The following is a 21,481-nucleotide window of genomic DNA, read 5'->3' as shown; positions in this document are numbered from 1 at the left end:
TGGCGAGATCTATAAAACAATAGAATAAGGACAGAATTGTTTATATCATGATATAGGCTTTTCTTTTGAAGGCACAAAACGAATTAAATTCTTAATTAGCTAGGCCTAGCTTCTTTAACCAATCCCATATGTAGGCCTAGTAGTAGTAGGCCTTACTTTGGCTGGCTTGTTGGCCTGATTCTCATAGGCCTACTACTATTTAGGCCAAAAAGCATAGATTCTTATATTATGTAACTCATATATGGTATGTGTAAGCTAGGTTAATAATACAATACTAATTAACCAACCTTTGGCTAAGACTGAGTGTACATGATTCAAAGTATTCATCTTTCTTTAAATAAAATTAGAGGCTAGCTTGCTTGGCTGCTACACAATTAAAATCCTCCCGCCGATTTTCTTCTTGCAGTTGCACCAAGCTATCCCATGAGGCACTGCATGCATGGACCAATCCATTATGGCTTGGAGTAGTGTTTGTTAAAACCAGGGAGGTGTTAATTAACGACTCCCATTAATTAAACAATGAAAAATGATAATAATTGATGATATACAGTAAGCAAAAGTTGATATAATTCAAATACACAGTATTGATAATTAGTTCATGTTAATATTAAAAATGTGTTCTATAGAATTAAATAAAAATGTTTTTATAGAATTTATATCAACTATTCTATAGAATTTCTATAGAATGATTCTATAAAATCTCTATTAAAATTCTATAGAGATTTCATAGAGTTTATATAGAAAAGCATTGTATTGTTTTTCTATATTTTGTCCAAGTTAATTAGATTTTCAACAGTCTATAAAGAAAAATCATATTCCTTTACATGCAAAATTGTAAAAGGTATTATTGTATTGCTATTGGCAAAATCAAAATGTAACCCCCATTAAACAATAAAAATTATAATAATTGATGATATACAGTAAGCAAAAGTTTATATAATTCAAGTACACAATGATAATTGGTTCATGTTAATATCCCTTACAAATTTGTTCAAATTTTGTCAAATCAAATAAATATAATTTTATAGAATTTATATCAAATATTCTATAGAATTCGTTTATAGATTTTCTATAGAATGATTGAATAAAATCTCTATCAAAATTCTATAGAGATTTCATAGAGTTTCTACAGAAAAGTGTTATATTGTTTTTCTGTATTTTGTCCAGGTTTTAATTTGATTTTCAACAATCTATAAACTGGTAAAGAAAAATCCTATTCTTTTACATGCAAAATTGCTTATCATATAATTTTTTGTAAAGCGATGAAAAAAAAATTGTTATTGGCAAAATAAAAATGTAATTATCAATCCACTTCATTCCATGATCTTTCAATAATGGTGAGACAATGTATTAATCACATATATAAATTCATAAATAAATTCTATAGAAATTCTATAAAATTATAGGTTCTATAGAAAAAAAGAAACATTCTATAGACACAAAATAAATTCTATAGAAATTGAAATATGTTTCTATAGAAATTTTGTACTTCTATAGAATACCATAGAGCTCTATAAAATGTTCTATAGAATTCTATAGAATTCTATAGAACTTTTTTGTAAGGGCTAGCTGGCCTATCCGTTGTATTGTATTGTATAGCAATACACTTTTTATACTTAGCTAGGCCTATGCCCCTAGCTAGTAGTTTTTTTATTGGCATGTGGAAGGATGTCTTCGTATGAAATTAGCTTTGGATACAAATTGTTTTTTTTAAGGTAAAGTGGTTGCAACAATAGAATAGGCCTAGGCCTAGGCCTATCATAATAATAGGCCTAGGCCTAGTATTAGCTCTAGGCCTACTAGGCCTATAGTCTATTATAGCTCTAGGCCTAGTTAGGCTAGCTAGGCCTATATGACAGATCTGTTTTCTTCTTCTTTCTTTTATGGGAATGGGTTAGGCCTAGGCCTATAGGCCTAGCTAGGCTAGTATTATTACTATAAAGGCTATATCGTTAGTCTAGTATCAAGCTAGCCTAGGCCGAAGACCCTATATTCAATTAGGTTTTCTGTTGACAGCTTTCATTCTAAAAACTAGGAAATGTAATTTTGGTTTAAGGTTTATTTTTTTTAGGCCCAGCAGGCTAGCCTACATGCTGGGACCTATCATCCTAGTATTGGCCTAGCCTATTTTATACCAATACCTAATAAATACAGTACAATCTATTCGCATGTCCTATATTAAACACCAAACCAAAGACTATTCAGGGTTATATGTAACAAATACGATGTAAATAGGCCTATATGCTTTTTATAAATCAACTTCAGTTCCAAAAAGTCAATATTTATATAGTTAAAAACAAGGAATATTTAAATAACGCTAACTGTTACGCCGTACACATCTTTTGATCGATTCAATAAGCAATATTTTATAATTCGAGATCTGTGCTGACTTGTCTGTGTTCTTGGGTGATTCTTCAGACAAGACATAAAGTTGTTGGTCACTGTCTGTACGACCTAATAATTAATAATTAATTAAAAAATTAGTAGAATTGTTATTGTTTCTTCAGAAGAAAAAAATCTCAAAATGACCAACAGAAGACGACTGGATATGTGTTTTGAAGCATCACATATTAGAAGACAAGACCCAGATGGACATTTACTGTATTCTATTTGAAGGAAAAGGTAATCTTATAATAGGCTTACTAATATTTTATGCAGTGTAGTGAAATTCAGGCATCACTGCATCAGTGGAAAATTCAGAATGTTAACACCAGACCATGATTTACTGGCTAATTGTTAAAAAGTGATATATTGTGATATATGCAGTAGTTATTTGAAAAAAATCATAAATCATTAATTAAAAATACTGTTGCAGCCAATGGCGCAATTGCAGATAATTCTTCTTTTTATAAAAAAAAGTGCAAAAAAGAATTATAAGGCTTCCATTTCAGCAGGGCTTGATTTTTGTTTTTGTTGTGACTAGCCCACTGGGCAAGATAACTTAACTTAATTATATTAAGCCTATAGTTTAAGTAAATGCTAAATTAAATTATAAATAAACAACTATAAAATAAAATTATTTTTAATTTACACTAAAATATGTTTTAATGTTAATAATAAATTAAGTACAAAGTACTGTAAAATATTTCATCCCAATTGTTAATTAACTTAATCAACAGGTAAGTATAATGTTCCCTTAGGTTGCTTTCTTGGATATTGGAGAAGTTACTGTAGAAGGTCCAGCGGTTGTATACATTTCATAATGGCTTCAGTCCTGCTATCGGGATGTTTGGTACTTCAGGACTAACAATTCAGGATAATGTAATTCACCACACAGTTGGAGCAGGTAAGCAATGCCAAAATACTTCTCTTTCCCTTATATAGTAACTTACATTTTAGATTAATCTGCTGTTCTGTCTTTCCTGGTACATATCAAGACCGCTACAATGCTGAGGATATATCGTGGCCAGCAGGTATTGAAATTGAGAGCTCCAGAGATGTCATCCTACAAGACAACACTGTGGTAGGCTCTGAGATGGTGCTGTACCATGTCAGTGGGGAGATTGTGACGTTGAAAGTCAATGGAGCAACAACGAAGGCCATACTTCTTTGCACGGTGTTCATGACGAGGGATGGTCAGAGAGACTGCACACAGATTGCCAATTTCTTCATCTGGAAGAATTGGGATTATTGAGTCTTTTTCCAAATGACTGATCTTGTTCTTGCTGACAACAACATCGGGGTGATGCCATTTGTCATTGAGCCATCTTCTCTTAGTCATGAAGCTGTTGATAAGTATGTGTGAGAATGGACGTTTATAATTGGTACAAGCCTGTTCTTTGATTGCGATGAGTTACAGGTAGGTTCAGTAAGATTTAACATTAAATAGCATGTTACAAACCGAATACTGTATATATGTAAAAATCATAATGAATGAAACAATGTTAATGACGATGAAATAAAAGTGGGAAACCAAAAAAAAAAAAAAAAAGATATAAACAGTTTCAATAAATATGAACATTTTTATTATTCATTTTAAAAGATGTTTTTTTTTTTTCTGTATTTCAATTTTTATTATATTTTCATTTTGGGGAACTCTATTTTGCATTCTGTCAAATAAAATCAATGTATATTTATTATACAGTATATGCATACTTGACTTTCACTCGAAAGGAAATTTGTCAAAGGACTTTCTTACTCTTCTACCTCCTTTTTCTTAACGTGTACTGATAATGCCATTCCATTGTGTAATCAGTTACGTAATTTATAAATTCTGATTAAAATATTACATTTTTCCATTAACATTTTCATGTAAATATTTCAGAATCAACCGGAGAATGCAGGTCAAAGTGCAAAACAGCGTGCACCTCGTCCAGAGAATGGAAATGCTGGATTCGTGTGGGCAAATTTCATGTAATGGTGCTCAATTTTTTCAATTTCATGGTATACATAATTACCCAGCTATTGCTGGAAGCACAAGATTGCAAGGTATGTAAAAGCATGACATAATCTGGTCCTTACTTGGACAAACCTAGTCCTTACTTCGACAAACCAACAACTGCCATTGTTTGAGTTCTATTGCAGGAAACGCATACTCATACTGTTTACACATGAAGCTGAATGCTTATAGGTACAAAGAAGGTAGCAGTCAGAGACAAGAACAGGGTTTACATACATATACCTAATTTAGGGTAAGTACTAATAGTATTTATCCTATATATCTACGGACCGCTTGCATTTATCCAAGTTACGTTATTGTAAATCATTGTGTATCTTTACTTGCTAATTGCATTATTTTCATCAACCTAGTACACTTTCTGTACCTACAATACTTTTCATTTAATCTTAACACTACAGTAAAGTTAAAAAGACCCCCTTCCCTACGTTTTTTAGATCTAATTTAAGGTCACAAACTACAATTAATGTAAAAATAAATATTATATGGTAACTTTTTTGTCTTTAAATGGTTAAAAATGTGAAAAATAAGTTGATTCTAGTAATTTTAGCGGCCCGCTATAAATCCCAAAATGCATTGCGTGCGGATTGATATTTTTGTTTTTCTTCTGTAATTCACCCACTTTTTGATTGATCGTGAGGCCAAAACAAATGGAAGACTCATAAATTTTCACCGAAAGTACCAGGTTTTCCCCATTTTGTATCAACGGAGTCTGGCAAATATAGAAAGACAATTAATGCAGCAACTATACAACGTCAGGCTAGGTATATAACTAGCATACGATATTCGTACGTTACCGATGTTTACCGGCTAGGCCTACAAAACTCAGCCTAGCTAGGCTAGACCTAAAGACTGCCCACGAGAGGTCATTCGCCGCGAGCTACATAGGTAGTGCATTGTTTCTCACTTTTTATCATAATTTACCATAAAACGTACATTTAAGACAAGGAATGACCTTGTTTAATGTTTTTAAAGTAATATATATGTATTATTTTTACAAAACGTCACAAATTGAAGGGAAGGGGTCTTTAATCCTTCTGAGTGCGTGGAGATGGATTGTGATGCATTTAAGAATGCAATGATCAGAGACGAAGATGGTGGAATTCTAGTAGGATCACGGCCTGGTTATGTTATTCCTGATTCTGCATACGAGTGGGACAGAGATCCGAGACGTGGACTTAGAATTATAGGATTATAGAATTTCAAACATGATGGTTACAGACATCAATGGTAGTAAAATCTTTTATCTAATCTGCTCTTTTCATTAAGGTATCATTGGTACAGAAGACTGCATATGGCATGAATCTTGGCAGGCTTTTGAATGCTATGACTACGATTACGCTATGTTGATTATTGAAAGTCTTGATCCTGACACAAGAATTACGACGTCTTCACCAATCGTCATTGTGTCTAACGGTTATGTTGATTTGATCAATGGACCACAAGATCACGGCTGGTGTCATGGGTACACATGTCAAGAGCGCATCAGCACATTTATGTCTATCGTTGCAATTGGAGAGACTTATGAGATGTTTATGAGAGTTCAACGAATCCTCAAACGTTATGACTTCATTTCCTGAACACAGCTCCAGATCAGAAAATAGTTGTCGGCATCTGGTATGCCAATCCTCAACGCTTAGATGTGTACCATCAAGGTCACTATGTCATGCCAAATAACAGGCAGCTGGATGGAGATATGTTCATATGGGTTCCAGAAGATCCAAATAGACCAGACGATCAGTTCATGACTCCAGCATTTATGGCGAGAACTATTTTGATCGCGATTGGCAGACTCTTTGGATACTTATACGTGGTAGTGACCCAATTGACATCATCACTACACCGGTTATAATGGTTGACGTTGGTGTGGCTTCTGTTGATGTTGATGACTTCTATGAAGAAGATCTTGTTAACAATCTTGCCAGTTTGGTATATATAATACAGTAAGTAAATAGCTTTCTTTAACCATATTAAAGTATCACATAATCTATCCAGATTTCTTCTTTTTTCAGTTTTATATGTTTAGAAATGAGTTGAATTTTATTTCATTGCCTATTCTTTTAATATCTAAACAATAATTAACATTTCTTCCTTACAGGCAATTCAACCCTAGAACATGATGAGTTAGTTAACCTTCAAGCAGAAATTGTTAATGCAGCACAAACCGGTACTTTGTACGAGAGTCTTGAAGTTGAGGTTATTAGCAATGACCGATCCTTCTCCCCCAGCCGAAGACCCAACAAGGGGTGTGAGAGCAACAAATACAACAGGAGGTCCAAGTACAGGCAATAAAACGTAAGTCACATTTAAGAAGTAATGAGTTGAAGTAGAGTTTTCTGTAGAGTTACTGTTGTAAAGAACTGGCTTGTATCGTCTTGTCCAAAGTCTTAAATTGTATTCTCATGTGTGGCTTGTAACGAACATAACCATAATGCCTATATCATTACAAAACAACATAACTAATTGGTTCACAGGTATTCTGAGAAGCAAGCTGAAGAAGAGGCATCTAGTGACCCAGGAGTAGAAATCATCTATCAATTCTCAAGCACAATGAGTATACGTTTACAACGGCTGATGCTATTTGAGATTCAACCTTGCATCTCTATATTGGATACCAGTGTAGATTTAACACAATTCTTTCTAAACTCCAATATAGGCTATCAAGCTGTGGTAATACACCATAGGTTTGATACAAATATTCTACGAAAAAAAAGGAATTATTCAATGATTTTTACATCCATGGAAAATGCCCAGGAGTATCTGATGCAGAGCTCGTCAGCAACAACACTGTAGATATAATCCATGGCTGGGCCAACTTCACTGATCTTGCCATTAATCTGTCAGGAAGTGGTTACTTCTTTAAATTCAGCATTGTTTATTCCAACTCATCCACGCTAGAAGGTATCAACTCAACAGAGTTTTCTGTCATTGAGGGTGTTTTCCACATATCAATCGCAGATCTAGACTAGTGTATCCAATCTAAGAGCAACTTCTTTTTGAAGACTACAGTCCATTTCAAATTTTCAATGCAGGTCTCCCTCTATTTAACCCACTACCTTCTATTAATACTTCCCCCTACCCCAATTTTAAAAGCATCTTCAATTGTAGACTACCGTATCCACTCTAAGAGCAACAAACGTTACTGTTACCATGAATAGGTATAATAAGTTCAATTTATCCACGGAGGCCCAGATCAACACAGGGTTGCTCTTCCCAGCTTCTCGAACTTCACTAAATTCTTATTGGATGCTACACACACAGATCCTCTCAATTTAAGATGCAGGCGAGCATGTTCATACATGCATATACATACTGTACATTAATTAAACAAATATCCAGTCAAATGTGTGTACAACAGGGTCATTGTTTAGAAATTGAGCAACGCATTGCTTTTTCAACCTTTGACATCCATTGACAGTTTTCATTTGAGCACCCACAGAGAAGGTACCTTAAGTTAAAATGTCAGACTATGCGAATGAATCTAAGGAAGAAGAGTGCTAGCAGTGGATCTAATCAACTATTGTAAGTATTAAGCCTAAGAAATAAATATTTAGAATAATTATTCTTTGTGTTGAAGTATACAGTGCCAGTAACTACTGTTTATGTGTACACTAAACTGTTTGCCAGTCCAAACTTCTAGCATTCTCTTTATTTGCCTTCTTTCCTTCTTTGGAAACTTAAGATTATATAATCGTTGGGAAAACTAACATTATCAGCTCTATCACTCATTATTTCTGGTCATTAATGGTGATGATTTTTATATTTTTAATTAATAAACAATTTATTGAATCATGGCAATGATTGTTATTAGATTGAGAGAAAATAATTATAAATAGACCACCATGGTTCCTTAGGCAGGATGCTTTACTCTCATTGCCTTATTCTTCGGATGAGATGTAAAGCCGTTGGTCCTGTGTACTTAACAGTGCACATTAAAGAACGTGGTACACTGTTTGAAAAAAGTAGGGGATTGTCTCCCGGTGTGCTGATCTGGTAGGCGCTGCACTGCTGGCTGTCGAGGGTCCGTGGAGGGCCTAATCCGAATTTCCTCAGTTTCCAGTAAAGCTTGAGGACCAGAATAATACATTATAATAACACAGGTTGTGTTAAAATACTTCTATAAAGGAACATTCTTACATTGGAAAGTGTTAGTTCTGTAATTGTAACTTTTTTTTCCCTGAGGTTTTTGTCTGGCACTTATTCATTCGATAGTGACACTTATTTATTTGTTTCAGATTATTATGAGCCACATTATTCAGTTGCTTTCTTGGATATTGGAGAAGTTACTGTAGAAAGTCCATCGTTTGTACGTGAATATACATTTCATAATGGCTTCAGTCCTGCTATCTGGATGCAATTCAGGATAATGTAATTCACCACACAGTTGGAGCAGGTAAGCAATACCAAAATACTTCTCTTTTCCTTATATAGTAACTTACATTTTAGATTTTAGACAACAACATTGGGGTGATGCCATTTGTCATTGGGCCATCTTCTCTTAGTCATGAAGCTGTTGATAAGTATGTGTGAGAATGTAGTCATCGTTTATAATTGGTACAAGCCTGTTCTTTGATTGCGATGAGTTACAGGTAGGTTCAGTAAGAATATAAACATTTGTAGCATGTTACAAACTGAATACTGTAATTAAGCAATTATGATGAATTAGATTAGATAATGTATAAATGTAAAAATCATGATGAATGGAACAATGTTAATGACGATGAAATAAAAGTGGGAAACCCAAAAAAGACACAAAAAAAAGATATAAACATTTTCAATAAATATGAACATTTTTATTATTCATTTTAAAAGATTTTATTTCTGTTTTTCAAATGTTATTATTTTGTCAGTTTGGGGAACTATATTTTGCATTCTGTCAAATAAAATCAATGTATAGATATTATATATGCATACTTGACTTTCATAAGGAAATTTGTCAAAGGACTTTCTTACTCTTCTACCTTCTTTTTCTTAACGTGTACTGATAATGCCATTCCATTGTGTAATCAGTCACGTAATTTATAAATTCTGATTAAAATATTACATTTTCCCATTAACATTTTCATGTAAATATTTCAGAATCAACCGGAGAATGCAGGTCAAAGTGCAAAACAGTGTGCACCTTGTGGTCCAGACAATGGAAATGCTGGATACGTGAGGGCAAATTTCATGTCTGGTGATAATGGTGCTCCATTTTTTCCATTTCATGGTATACATAATTACCCAGCTATTGCTGGAAACACAAGATTGCAAGGTATGTAAAAGCATGACATAATCTGGTCCTTACTTGGACAAACCTAGTCCTTACTTGGACAAACCAGTTGAGTTCTATTGCAGGAAACGCATACTCATACTGTTTACACATGAAGCTGAATGCTTATTTGGATAACATAAAATTGCCATTGTATCCAAGTTATCACCACTGTAATGTTGAGGTTGTCCCTTAGTACTGTTTTATCATAAAATATGTCTTTAATATCGGAATACATTTTTGGTGAAACTTACCAAATGAATATATTTCAACATACTTATTTATTTACAAATAAAGGTATTTTGCTCTTTCTTATCAATAGATGTCACATTCGCTCATTTTGATACTGCGTGTAAGAAAGATCATTACGCTACTATGACCAATCCATCAAATGATGATGGTATCCACCCAATGTCCGCTGTAGGTACTGTACAAAGAAGGTAACAGTCAGAGACAAGAACAGGGTTTACATACATATACCTAATTTAGGGTAAGTACTAATAGTATTTATCCTATATATCTACGGACCACTTGCATTTATCCAAGTTACGTAAATGTAAATCATTGTGTATCCTTACTTGCTAGTTGCATTATTTTCATCAACCTAGTACACTTACCTACAATACTTTTTGTAATGTACCGATTTACAATACAAATAAGTGAGAGAGAGACAAGTTCTGTTATAGTTGAAAGCTAGCACTGAAGTGTTTATTCTTTATTCTACATCTACTATATATAATAACAATATCGGTAATGGGTAATTAATCTGTCAAGGTGGAATGTTTAGTGGTCTCAGCAGAGGGGTCTACTTTAGCCATTAGTGACCATTAAGTAGCCAGGGTTATATAGAAGTGGGTTAACATAATATATATGGTAACAGGTGAAGGAAGTATAAATAATTGGTAGCAAGTAATATTAATCAAGTTCAATACATTACATTCCCTCCCTTCTATTATAAACAATTCTAAGCTATTTATTTATAATTGAATCAAAGCAGCACTGTACTAAGTTATGGTTTAATAACACTTTAAATGTATATGGTATAATGCACTGTATAAAGTAAAACATAAGATCAACATTTTAAATTGTCCAGTAATAATGTCCATAAAAGTTTCTATATTTCAGTTATTAAAAATGTCCATATCTTTCCGGCGGTTTTCTATCGCGAGTAAGGTATACTCTTCGCTGAGCAGTAATAGACTGTGCTTCGACAGTCGATTGTGATGTTTCCACTGTTCAGATTTGGATTAATGAGCATTGGAGGTAATTGTGGAGGATCATCTTTGTTTGTAAGCTGTTTATCCTGAGTTTGAACAGGCCTATAACGCTTCCTGATATGGTCGGCATGACGACGACAAACTCGTCCATCTTCTAGTTTTGTCTTGAATGAGATGCGACCGGATTTTAATATTATTGTTCCGGGTAACCATTTCAGATTTTGTCCTCTAAAGTTCTTTATATACACCTACTCTCCTTCTGCAAAAGTGCGTTCTTTGCATGACGATCATGGGCTAATTTCTGTTTTTCAAGTTGAGTGATAACACGATCTGCTTGATAAGGGTGTAAAAGATCAAAATGCGTTTTCAATTTTCGGCCATTCAGTAATTCTGCTGGTGTTTTGCCAGTTGTGCTATGAGGTGTATTTCTATATTTAAATAGGAATCTTGAATTGTTTTTTTTTTAACTTTATTTGGTAATCAAGGTTAAAAAACAATAAAATATAATACATAGAAAATAGAAAAACAATTGCACGGAAAAAACAGGCCTTGATTACAAGGAATGCCAAGAAAAGTTAAAAACTTATTTCCACTTGGGTCCTAAAAACAAGAAACTGATAACAAGAACATACAAATTACAACATAAGAATCTTGCGACTTTTGTTTCGATATATCCATCTTTCGTACGTTTCATTGTTTCTTTAAATGTGCGTACAGCACGTTCCGCAAGACCATTCGATGATGGGTGATATGGGGCTGTTAAAGAATGTCTTATTCCATTTCGCTTTACGAATGTATGAAATTCATCACTGGTGAAACATGTTCCATTGTCGGATACTATTTTATCTGGCAATCCATGCGATGCAAATATAAGCCTGAGCTTATCCACTGTGGTATTTGTCGTTGAGGAATTTACCGGAATTACCTCAAGCCATTTTGAGTATGCATCGTATTAAAAACATTTTTCCAATAAATGGTCCAGCACAGTCGATATTTAATCGTGACCATGGTCTATTTGGCCAATTCCATGGGTGCAATGGTGCTTTAGGTGGTAAAGTTTGATTGGATTGGCATGTATCGCACTGCTTTGATATGTCTTTGTCCATATTAGGCCACCATAACGAATCCCGAGCAAAACTTTTCATTCTGACAATTCCAGTATGACCGTCATGTAGTGCTTGTAGCAACTGTTTTCTACCAGGCTGTGGAACAACAATTCTATTTTCCCACAAAATACATCCATCTTGTGTAGAGAGTTCTCTTTGTCAGATCCATCCAATATGGTTGCAAGTTTTCAATTTTTGGATTAGTATTGGGCCAACCCTTTTCAATGTAGTAAAGAACTCGAGAAAGTGTTGGATCTTTAACCGTCCAACCTTTAATATCTGCTGTGGAAACTGGAGATTGGTTCATTGGCTCCATCAATAGAACAGTTTCGGCAGGTTGTGGAATTGATTCTGGTTTTCCTGGCAATGGTAATCTGCTTAAGGCATCCGCATTGGCATGGGACTTTGTCAGTTTGAATCTTAATGTATATTTGTATGTACCTAATTTCAGTGCCCAACGTTGGATTCTAGCTGATGCTTGGCTGGGCACAAGTCTGTCCTCATTAATAAGACCCAGCAATGGCTTATGGTCTGTTACCAATGTGAAATGTCTACCATAAATGTAAGACTGAAATCGCGTTACCCCGAAAACGCATGCCAAACCTTCTTTCTCAATTTGCGAATACTTTTTTTCCGCTTCTGCAAGTGTTCTAGATGCAAATGCGATTGGTCTTCCTGTACCGTCACTTTGTCGATGTGCTAACACAGCCCCAATTCCATATTGAGATGCATCACACGATAATATTATTTCCTTTTTTGGATCATAATGTGCAAGTACTCTGCAGGAAAGTAGCAATTCCTTTGATTTATCAAAAGTAGATTGTTCTAAATTTGTCCAGTTCAAAGCTTTATCCTTACGAAGTAAGGCATATAACAGAGCAATTAAGTGTGTTGGATAAGTTTGGTAAAAACTTCATAATAAGATAATAATCCCAAATAAGCTCTCAGTTCTGTCAAGTTTTGAGACGCTGGAGCATCTTTAATTGCTCTCACTTTGGCGTTTGTGGGATGCAATCCCTCTTTGTCGATCAGGTGTCCCAAATAACCAACAGATTTAACCATAAAAACACACTTACTCTTTTTTAGACGAAGTCCAGCATCTGCCAGTCGCTTTAGGACGGTTTCAAGAGTTTCGAAATGCTCAAAGTCATTCTTTCCTGTAATTAATATATCGTCCAGGTATACTGTAACACCTTTAACTCCTTGTAATAGTCCTTCCATGACATGCTGGAAAATCGCTGGTGCTGAAGAGACTCCAAACGGCAACCGTGTATATTGTAAAGTCCCTTTTGAGTGTTGATTACAACATATTTTCGAGAATCTTTATCCAAGAGTAATTGTTGGTACGCTTGTGACATATGTCCAATTTAGTAAATTTTTCTTCGGGGCAAAGGATACTGATCAACTTTGGCTGCTTTATTTACAGTAATTTTGTAGTCACCACAGATCCTAATGGTAGATTTATCTGCCTTAAGTACCGGAACTATTGGTGCAGCCCAGTCTGAAAACTGTATAGGTTCAATAATGCCTTCTCGTTGTAAGCGATCAAGTTAGTCATCTACTTTCTGTCGCAAAGCATACGGAACATTTCTGGCTTTGCAAAATTTTGGCATTGTCTCTTTATCAACATACATTTTTGCTTCAGTACCCTTAAGGGTACCTAGTTCATCTTTAAATATTTCTTGGTATTTACCAAGCAGTGAACTTAAATCTAATTGGTTTATTACCTTGATTTGTTGCCAGTCCAACTTTATAAACTGAAGCCAGTCTCGACCAATTAGGGTAGGTCCATCTGTTCGCACAATCGTTAACGGTAATATTGTAGTAGTACTCTGGTATGTAACTTCAGCATTAATTTTACCCAAAACATCCATTATTTGTCCAGTGTACGTACGTAGCTTAACTGACGAAGGTTGCTTAAAATAACATTTGTCTGGCAAATGGTTATTCTTTCCACAGCGAAAACATGGTTTCGACTTCTTATTTGTATTTGACATAACTAGTTTTTATGGCTTCATAAGATTATGTTAACACAATATATGTGCATAAATTGCAATATTATAGCATAATTATCGAATTTTTTTGCCATTTTTCGAAATAATTCCTTTTTTCCCCCGCATTGAAATTTTCGAAAAATGGCAAAATTTCGACCCTTTTATTTGTTTACATAACTAGTTACTATGGCTCTATAAGATGATGTTAACACAATATATATACATAAATGACAATATAATAGCATAATTATTGGATATTAAAAAGTGAACATTTGCAAATTTTCGAAAAATTCTTTCGGTCCCCAGCAGTGAAATTTTCGAAAAATGGCCAAATACTTACCCTTTTATTTTTTGACTTAACTAGTTTTTATGTCTCCATAAGATGATGTTAACACAATATATGTGCATAAATTGCAATATTATAGCATACTTATTGAATTTTAAAAAGAAGAAAATTTGGCAATTTTTCTAACAAATTCCTTTGGTCCCCCGCAGTGAATTTTTCGAAAAATGTCAAAATTTAGACCTTTTTATTTTTTTACACAACTAGTTACTATGGCTTTATAAGATGATGTTACCATAATATATGTGCATAAATGGCAATATTATAGCATAATTCTTGAAGTTTAAAAAGTGGAAATTTTGGACATTTTTTGAACAATTCCGTAAATTTTGACTTCTTTTTGTAAGCAATTTTGTTTACATTTTCAACTGCAGCTGCAGAGGTTGGCTGCGCCAGATCTCTTACATTTCTTGTTGCAGTTTCGATGCTAGTTGCAATTTCAACAGCTTTTTCCAGTGTCAGTGCTTTTTCTGCCAAAAGACCAAATTCCGTGATTACGGACGCCAAAAACTAGATGATCTCGTAACATTGTATTGAGCGAGGCTCCAAAGTTACAGAATTCTGCCATCGATCGAAGCGATGCCATAAATTCAGGCACTGTTTCATTATCACGTCGAAAGCGTGAGTTGAATTTGTATCGCTGTACAATTTCACTAGGCACATGGACTGTGATGCCCATTCATAGCTGTTACCAGCTCATCGAATGTTTTATCCTTGGGTTTTTCTGGTGTAACCAAATTTCGTAAAAGCTTATAAGATGATGGGCCAATAACTGTTAACAGTGTTGCTTGTTTCTTCTCCTCTGTAGTAATTTCTTTTGCCTTGAAATACAAGTTACTTACTACTTACTTATTTGTTTTCATAGCTATCCCCAATATTGGGGACATTTCGCCGTCATTGACATTATGTTGACATAGCACAACTTTTCTTAATTTTATGAGAGACGTTAATTTTGATGAGAAGGTCATGGAACACTAATTAATTTTAAAAACAACTAAAAACCTGGGACCTGTAACCCTGACGGGTACTCTCCCTCCGGGTCAAAGGGATCCCGAAACTCATCATATATGGTAACAGGTGAAGGAAGTTTAAATAATTGGTAGCAAGTAATATTAATCAAGTTCAATACATTACACTTTTCATTTAATCTTAACAGTAAAGTTAATCTTTCTGATTGCGTGGAGATGGATTGTGATGCATTTAAGAAAGCAATGATCAGAGATGAAGATGGTGGAATTCTAGGAGGATCACGGCCTGGTTATGTTATTCCTGATTCTCCATACGAGTGGGATAGAGATCCGAGACGTGGACTTAAAATTCCTTATGATGAAAAATGTCCACATAAAGGTTGGTTGTCTGCTTTAATGTTGAATTTTAGCTTTTGTAAACTGTGATTCTTCCCTAAATCTTTCCTCCTATTAAAGTTGCACTCTTGAAACAAGACCAGTCCATTCACCGAAAATTTTTACGGATATGTACAGGAAGATTATTCCATAAGGTTGATGCTCTATAGTTAAACATTCTCTTTCCATAAATATTGTTCCATGCTGGAACATTTAGAGTTTTTGTTGATTGACTTCTTGTATTTTTTGTGTGAAAAGTGTCCATAAATTTGAATAGATTTGTTAAATAAGATGGTGCTAAACCCTGTAGGCATTTAAATAGCATAATTAATAAATCATTTTCCCATCTGTCATGGACACTCTTCCATTTTAGTGAGGACATCAATTCTGTTATAGGGGTGTACATATCAGCATAAAGAATGATTCTAGCTACTCTATTTTGAAGTACTTGAAGACGATTAACAAGTTCTAAGTTACAATTTGACCAAACATTACTACAGTAATCAAAACAAGGTAATACTATTGCATTAGCAAGTAGTCTTAAAGCAAAATTTGGAATATAATATCTTAATCTACGAATAATACCGATACGTTGTGATACTCTAGAAGCTACTTGTTCAACATGCTGTTTCCATGACATAAGTGAATCAAATGTAAGTCCAAGATATTTAAAATTGTCAACTCTTTCGACATCATTGCCATTAATAGAAAGAGAAATATGGGTTCCAGAAGATCCAAACGATCAGTTCATGCCAACTCCTGACTCCAGCATTTATGGCGAGAACTATTTTGATCGCGATTGGCAGACTCTTTGGATACTTATACGTGGTAGTGACCCAATTGACATCATCACTACACCGGTTATAATGGTTGACTTTGGTGTGGCTCCTGTTGATGTTTTCTATGAAGAAGATCTTGTTAACAATCTTGCCAGTTTGGTATATATAATAAGTAAATAGCTTTCTTTAACCATATTAAAGTATCACATAATCTATCCAGATTTCTTCTTTTTTCAGTTTCATATGTTTAGAAATGAGTTGAATTTTATTTAATTACCTATTCTTTTAATATGTAAACAATAATTAATATTTTTTCCTTACAGGCAATTCAACCCTTGAACATGATGAGTTAGTTAACCTTCAAGCAGAAATTGTTAATGCAGCACAAACCGGTACTTTGTACGAGAGTCTTGAAGTTGAGGTTATTAGCAATGACCGATCCTTCTCCCCCAGCTGAAGACCCAACAAGGGGTGTGAGAGCAACAAATACAACAGGAGGTCCAAGTACAGGCAATGAAACGTAAGTCACATTTTAAGAAGTAATGAGTTGAAGTAGAGTTTTCTGTAGAGTTACTGTAGTATAGAACTGGCTTGTATCGTCTTGTCCAAAGTCTTAAATTGTATTCTCATGTGTGGCGTGCAACAAACATAACCATAATGCCTATATCATTACAAACCAACATAACTAATTGGTTCACAGGTATTCTGAGAAGCAAGCTGAAGAAGAGGCATCTAGTGACCAAGGAGTAGAAATCATCTATCAATTCCAAAGCACAATGAGTATACGTTTAAGGCTGATGCTATGGAGAACCATCCATTTGAGGTTCAGCCTTGCATCTCTATATTGGATACCAGTGTAGGTTTTAACACAATTCTTTCTAAACTCCAATATACTGTAGGCTATCAAGCTTTGGTAATACACCATAGGTTTGATACAAATATTCTACGAAAAAAAGGAATTATTCAATGATTTTTTGATTTTTTCAGGCTGAAATTGTGCAAAATCTGGGACATTCTTCACATCCATGGAAAATGCCCAGGAGTATCTGATGCAGAGCTCGTCAACAACAACACTGTAGATATAATCCATGGCTGGGCCAATCTGTCGGGAAGTGGTTACTTCTTTGAATTCAGCATTGTTTATTCCAACTCATCCACGCTAGAAGGTATCAACTCAACAGAGTTTTCTGTCATTGAGGGTGTTTTCCACATATCAATCGCAGATCAACAGTAAAAGTTTTGGAGAAATTTAATGTTCAGTTTAATCTAATTGAAGATTTTACAACGGATATTGCAGAACATCTGGATTCCAAGGTTGGTGATTTTTTAATTAATTATAAGTCATTTTCAAATTGTCAATGCAGTTCTCTCTCTAATTAACCATCCATCTTCTATTTAATACTGCATTATAATTCAAAAATCACCATCAATTGTAGACTAGTGATGTATCCAATCTAAGAGCAACTTCTTTTTGAAGACTACAGTCCATTTCAAATATTCAATGCAGGTCTCCCTCTATTTAACCCACTACCTTCTATTAATACTTCCCCTACCCCAATTTTAAAAGCATCTTCAATTGTAGACTATTGTATCCACTCTAAGAGCAACTTATGTTGAAGACTATAGCCAAAAGTACCTACAAGTCGACACTCCCATAAAAATCCAATTACAGACTACTTTCAAATTTGATTTCATCGGCTGTATAAATCGCCTCAAATTAAAGACAAGCCAATAGCCAAGGACATATCAACCTTGAAGAATTATAATGCAATTGCTGTAGTTGCGGGTGAAAACGATTTAAACACGGCACATCTTTTTAAAAAAAAAATAGGCATTGTTGCTGGTACAATGCAAACTTCACTCTCACAAAGCATAAACACCTTAAAAACCAGAATCTCGCCAAAACCTAGATTATCTCAAAATATTTCCTGCCCTTTATATAGTCCGTACAGCTTATTACCCACACAGTACATATCTTTTACTTACCTGTTCTGCCAGTAGGTAATTGAAAAATCAGCAAATTTTGTCAAATTAACAAGTGGCAACACTTGTACAGGTAAGAAGAATAAGAAAAACTTATTTTATTGTGTTTTTCTATAGGAGATAACCCAGAAGCCTAGAAGTAGAAATGAATACTTTTACAGGTAAGCTTTAATATAGTTTATAAACAAAGTATGTAAAATGAGAATACTTCTTTTGCTAATAGAAGAGACAATTCCAGAGTGCCATAAAATCAAGACCATATATTTGTTGTTTTAAACATGGAAAAAAATGTTATGGTAGATCTTAAGTTCTTCAATGCAATCAGTGCAATCAAAGTACTTAATGTACAGATAGATATTAGGAATATATTAAATTGTTAACTTTTCTTTTATTATTGATCAGCAGATGAAACTTTTAAAGAAGAAGAAAACATCACAGGTAAGCTTATAAAACATTACTAATAAAAATCTATACCAGCTGGTGCTGAGGTGAGGTGAAATTAAGATTGACTCTTTCTATGAAGTTCTTTTTTAGTGTTAAAATTAATTAATCCATGTCCCATTTTCCATTCCAATCTGTCCCTGTGTCATAAGAAATGTTTAAGAGTTGTGCAACTGTAGATGCCGGAAATGGCACTTATCAGACACAAATTAGATTTTCGTAAACATTACATTCTTAACATTTTATTGTTGTTTATCAGCAGATGATGCTGATAGTTATGGACAACTAGAAATTGCCACAACATCAGGTAAGTCTACTACAATATTAGCAGCAAAACATTTGAAAACACAAATGTACAATGTATCAAGAACGAAAATGTATAAAATATTAATGTTATAAATTGTTTTTGTTTACTACTATAGGAGATGACCTATACAACCATGACGATCTCACAGGTAAGTTTATATTTAAAAAGGTTCGTTATTCACATGCCAAAGAGCATTCAATTGGTTAAAGAGCAGTGCATATATATGATTAGACTGGGTTCCAGCCCGTAAATAGTAAAGATAAATAATTTGGCACATATGGTATTATAACCTACGTCATTCTTATCGGATATTTGCGGGCATGCAAATCGATTTCTTCACATATTTCCCCAGTGCGTAAATCTGAGTATTATATTATACGTATAAAACGCCATATGTGCCAAAATTTACGGGCTGGAACACAGTCTAATATAGGATGGATGTCTGAGGTTGTCATATGTACCTGTAGGCCTATACTTCTGTATTTAAGCATTTTAATTGGAATATTGTTGAACATTAAAGGGAAAGAGATCAATATAGTGTTATTTTTGAACAAGTACAGTACTACAGTAGTTATAAAATATGGGCCGGTTGTTGGTCGCAAATATTCAATTTCTCGATTCCAAGTGGATAGCTGTTATGTGACATCAAAATAGGACAAATTTAGGACAAATACATCTGTAAGAGATGATAGAATAATTGCATTTTTGTTTTTCTCATTTTGCAGGCAAGAAAGAGGTAGCGAAATTGTTGACATCAAATCCTGGATTCTCAATTCAAAATTGGATAATTATAAGGATGAAAGTTAAGAATGAAAAAATGATGCTGATGAGTTTTTGATTTTAAAAGGTTTGAAAATAGATATAACATAACGTATGTTAACGTTCTGATTGATATACTTGTTTTTAATAGTGTTACCATATCAATTTGTCAGGCTGTTGCACCTAAGGGCGCGTTTATACAACATGCTATTACACGCATATTCAACACGCCTACGAGAAGTGTGTTCTATAACATCGAAGAGATTCCGTGTAATGAGATTTTAATTGCAAAAAAGGCTACTTGGCTGAATCCTAACATTTTGTGGATTCCCGGTTGCTGTTATTATTATAAATAATAGTGTAATTTGATATTTGGGCTACAGTAGTCTATAGATTATAGCATGGATTAATTAGTTTAAACTAATTGATACATGGTTATATACTACAAGTTGATCAATTTGGAAATGTTTGCAATATTAAAAGTGTAATTTGATATTTGGGCTACAATAGTCTATAGCATGTATTAATTAGTTTAAACTAATTGATTCCGTAAATCTTCTAATTGTAACCCTGGGTTATTATTTTTTGATTGTTTTTTAGGGTGGGTTACTATTAGAAGTGGGGGGGGGGGGGGGGAAAGGGGGATTCCTATTGGAGTAGTGGGTTATTATTACTAATCTTAAATTAGGCACCTGTAAATAGTAAGGCACCTGAAAATAGTAACCCACCCCAACTTTTCCGGTCAGCAAATCATAGAAAAATAATAAAACAGTACGAATAAATAAATTTCTTTGAACTTTATTTTATAAACTCAAAAACACTCAGTCCTCCCGAGATCAACATGCATTATCTCCTTATTTTCAAAATATTGCTGCATAATAAACGACCAGTCTTAATGTCATTTTTTCAATAGTTTTTGTGACTCTAATAATAACCTCCCCCATGGGTTACTAGTAGTAGTAGTGGGTTATTACTATAGATTGACTTATAAGTTGGGTTACTACTAGAAGGGGGGTTACTATTAGAGTGTGGGTTACTATTAGAATTGACGGTACATGGTATAATACAAGCTGATCAATTTGGAAATGTTTACAATATTAAAGTGTAATTTATTAAGTTATTCAGTGATTAAATATTTCAAAGTATTTCAGCTAGAATGTCAATGTTTCTAATTTATTTTTCTTTACATTATGATCATTTATTTATACATAAAAATCATCACATATAAGACAAGAACAATTGTCCTGTAATTGATCCTGCTGGAGATAGATTTCATACATGTTAAAAACGTCAAATGTTTTTTAAAAAATTACCGGTATGAATATGAAAATATGAAGCACAATTAGTGTAGTATGTTCCCTAATAAAATTCTTAAATTTAATACTGTAACAGACTGAAATTAGGAACTATCCAGTGTATGTTAGATTCAATTAATAGTATTCCTAACACAGTACATTACTGTAGCAGCTTTGAGCGAGTAGCCAGATTTCTAATTCTTACATGATTGTACAGTAGAACAAATCATCAATAAAATAATCCAATACTTTTACTGGATTTGAACA

The 21,481-nt window shown here is 33.9% G+C and overlaps 2 protein-coding genes across 3 annotated transcripts; both read left to right on the top strand.

Annotated features, from left to right (window-relative positions):
- Positions 1 to 7,723: 7,723 nt before the first annotated feature.
- Positions 7,724 to 16,168, top strand: LOC144852776 (fibrocystin-L-like). Of its 2 annotated transcripts, none has more exons than XM_078710752.1 (6): positions 7,724 to 7,918; positions 8,632 to 8,789; positions 9,476 to 9,650; positions 9,970 to 10,137; positions 15,464 to 15,654; positions 16,047 to 16,168. In XM_078710752.1, exons 5-6 carry the CDS (start codon positions 15,492 to 15,494, stop codon positions 16,064 to 16,066), a joined length of 183 nt encoding a protein of 60 aa, XP_078566878.1. In that variant the 5' UTR covers positions 7,724 to 7,918; positions 8,632 to 8,789; positions 9,476 to 9,650; positions 9,970 to 10,137; positions 15,464 to 15,491; the 3' UTR covers positions 16,067 to 16,168. Both variants share the same exon structure in this region; 1 of them encodes a protein (XP_078566878.1).
- Positions 16,169 to 16,827: 659 nt separating this feature from the next.
- On the top strand, positions 16,828 to 17,663 carry LOC144852387 (uncharacterized). The gene is made up of 3 exons (XM_078710172.1): positions 16,828 to 16,949; positions 17,130 to 17,285; positions 17,417 to 17,663. The coding sequence occupies exons 1-3, from the start codon at positions 16,861 to 16,863 to the stop codon at positions 17,661 to 17,663; spliced, it is 492 nt and encodes a 163-aa protein (XP_078566298.1). The 5' UTR covers positions 16,828 to 16,860.
- The last annotated feature ends 3,818 nt before the right edge of the window (positions 17,664 to 21,481 follow it).

The sequence above is a fragment of the Antedon bifida genome, chromosome 9, assembly GCF_963402885.1.
Source record: "Antedon bifida chromosome 9, ecAntBifi1.1, whole genome shotgun sequence".
Taxonomy (NCBI): Eukaryota; Metazoa; Echinodermata; class Crinoidea; order Comatulida; family Antedonidae; genus Antedon; species Antedon bifida.
The sequence above is the reverse complement of the archived record's forward strand: the minus strand, read 5'-3'. Positions and strand labels throughout refer to the sequence as shown.

Excerpts from the sequence above, each read along its gene's own strand:
- LOC144852776 (XM_078710752.1), top strand. The coding sequence starts at position 15,492 with ATGGATTGTGATGCATTTAAGAAAGCAATGATCAGAGATGAAGATGGT. Across the intron at positions 15,655-16,046 it reads TGAAAAATGTCCACATAAAG|GGGTGTACATATCAGCATAA; the intron begins GTTGGTTGTCTG and ends ATTCTGTTATAG.
- LOC144852387 (XM_078710172.1), top strand. The coding sequence starts at position 16,861 with ATGACCGATCCTTCTCCCCCAGCTGAAGACCCAACAAGGGGTGTGAGA. Across the intron at positions 16,950-17,129 it reads CCAAGTACAGGCAATGAAAC|GTATTCTGAGAAGCAAGCTG; the intron begins GTAAGTCACATT and ends ATTGGTTCACAG. Across the intron at positions 17,286-17,416 it reads TCTCTATATTGGATACCAGT|GCTGAAATTGTGCAAAATCT; the intron begins GTAGGTTTTAAC and ends TGATTTTTTCAG.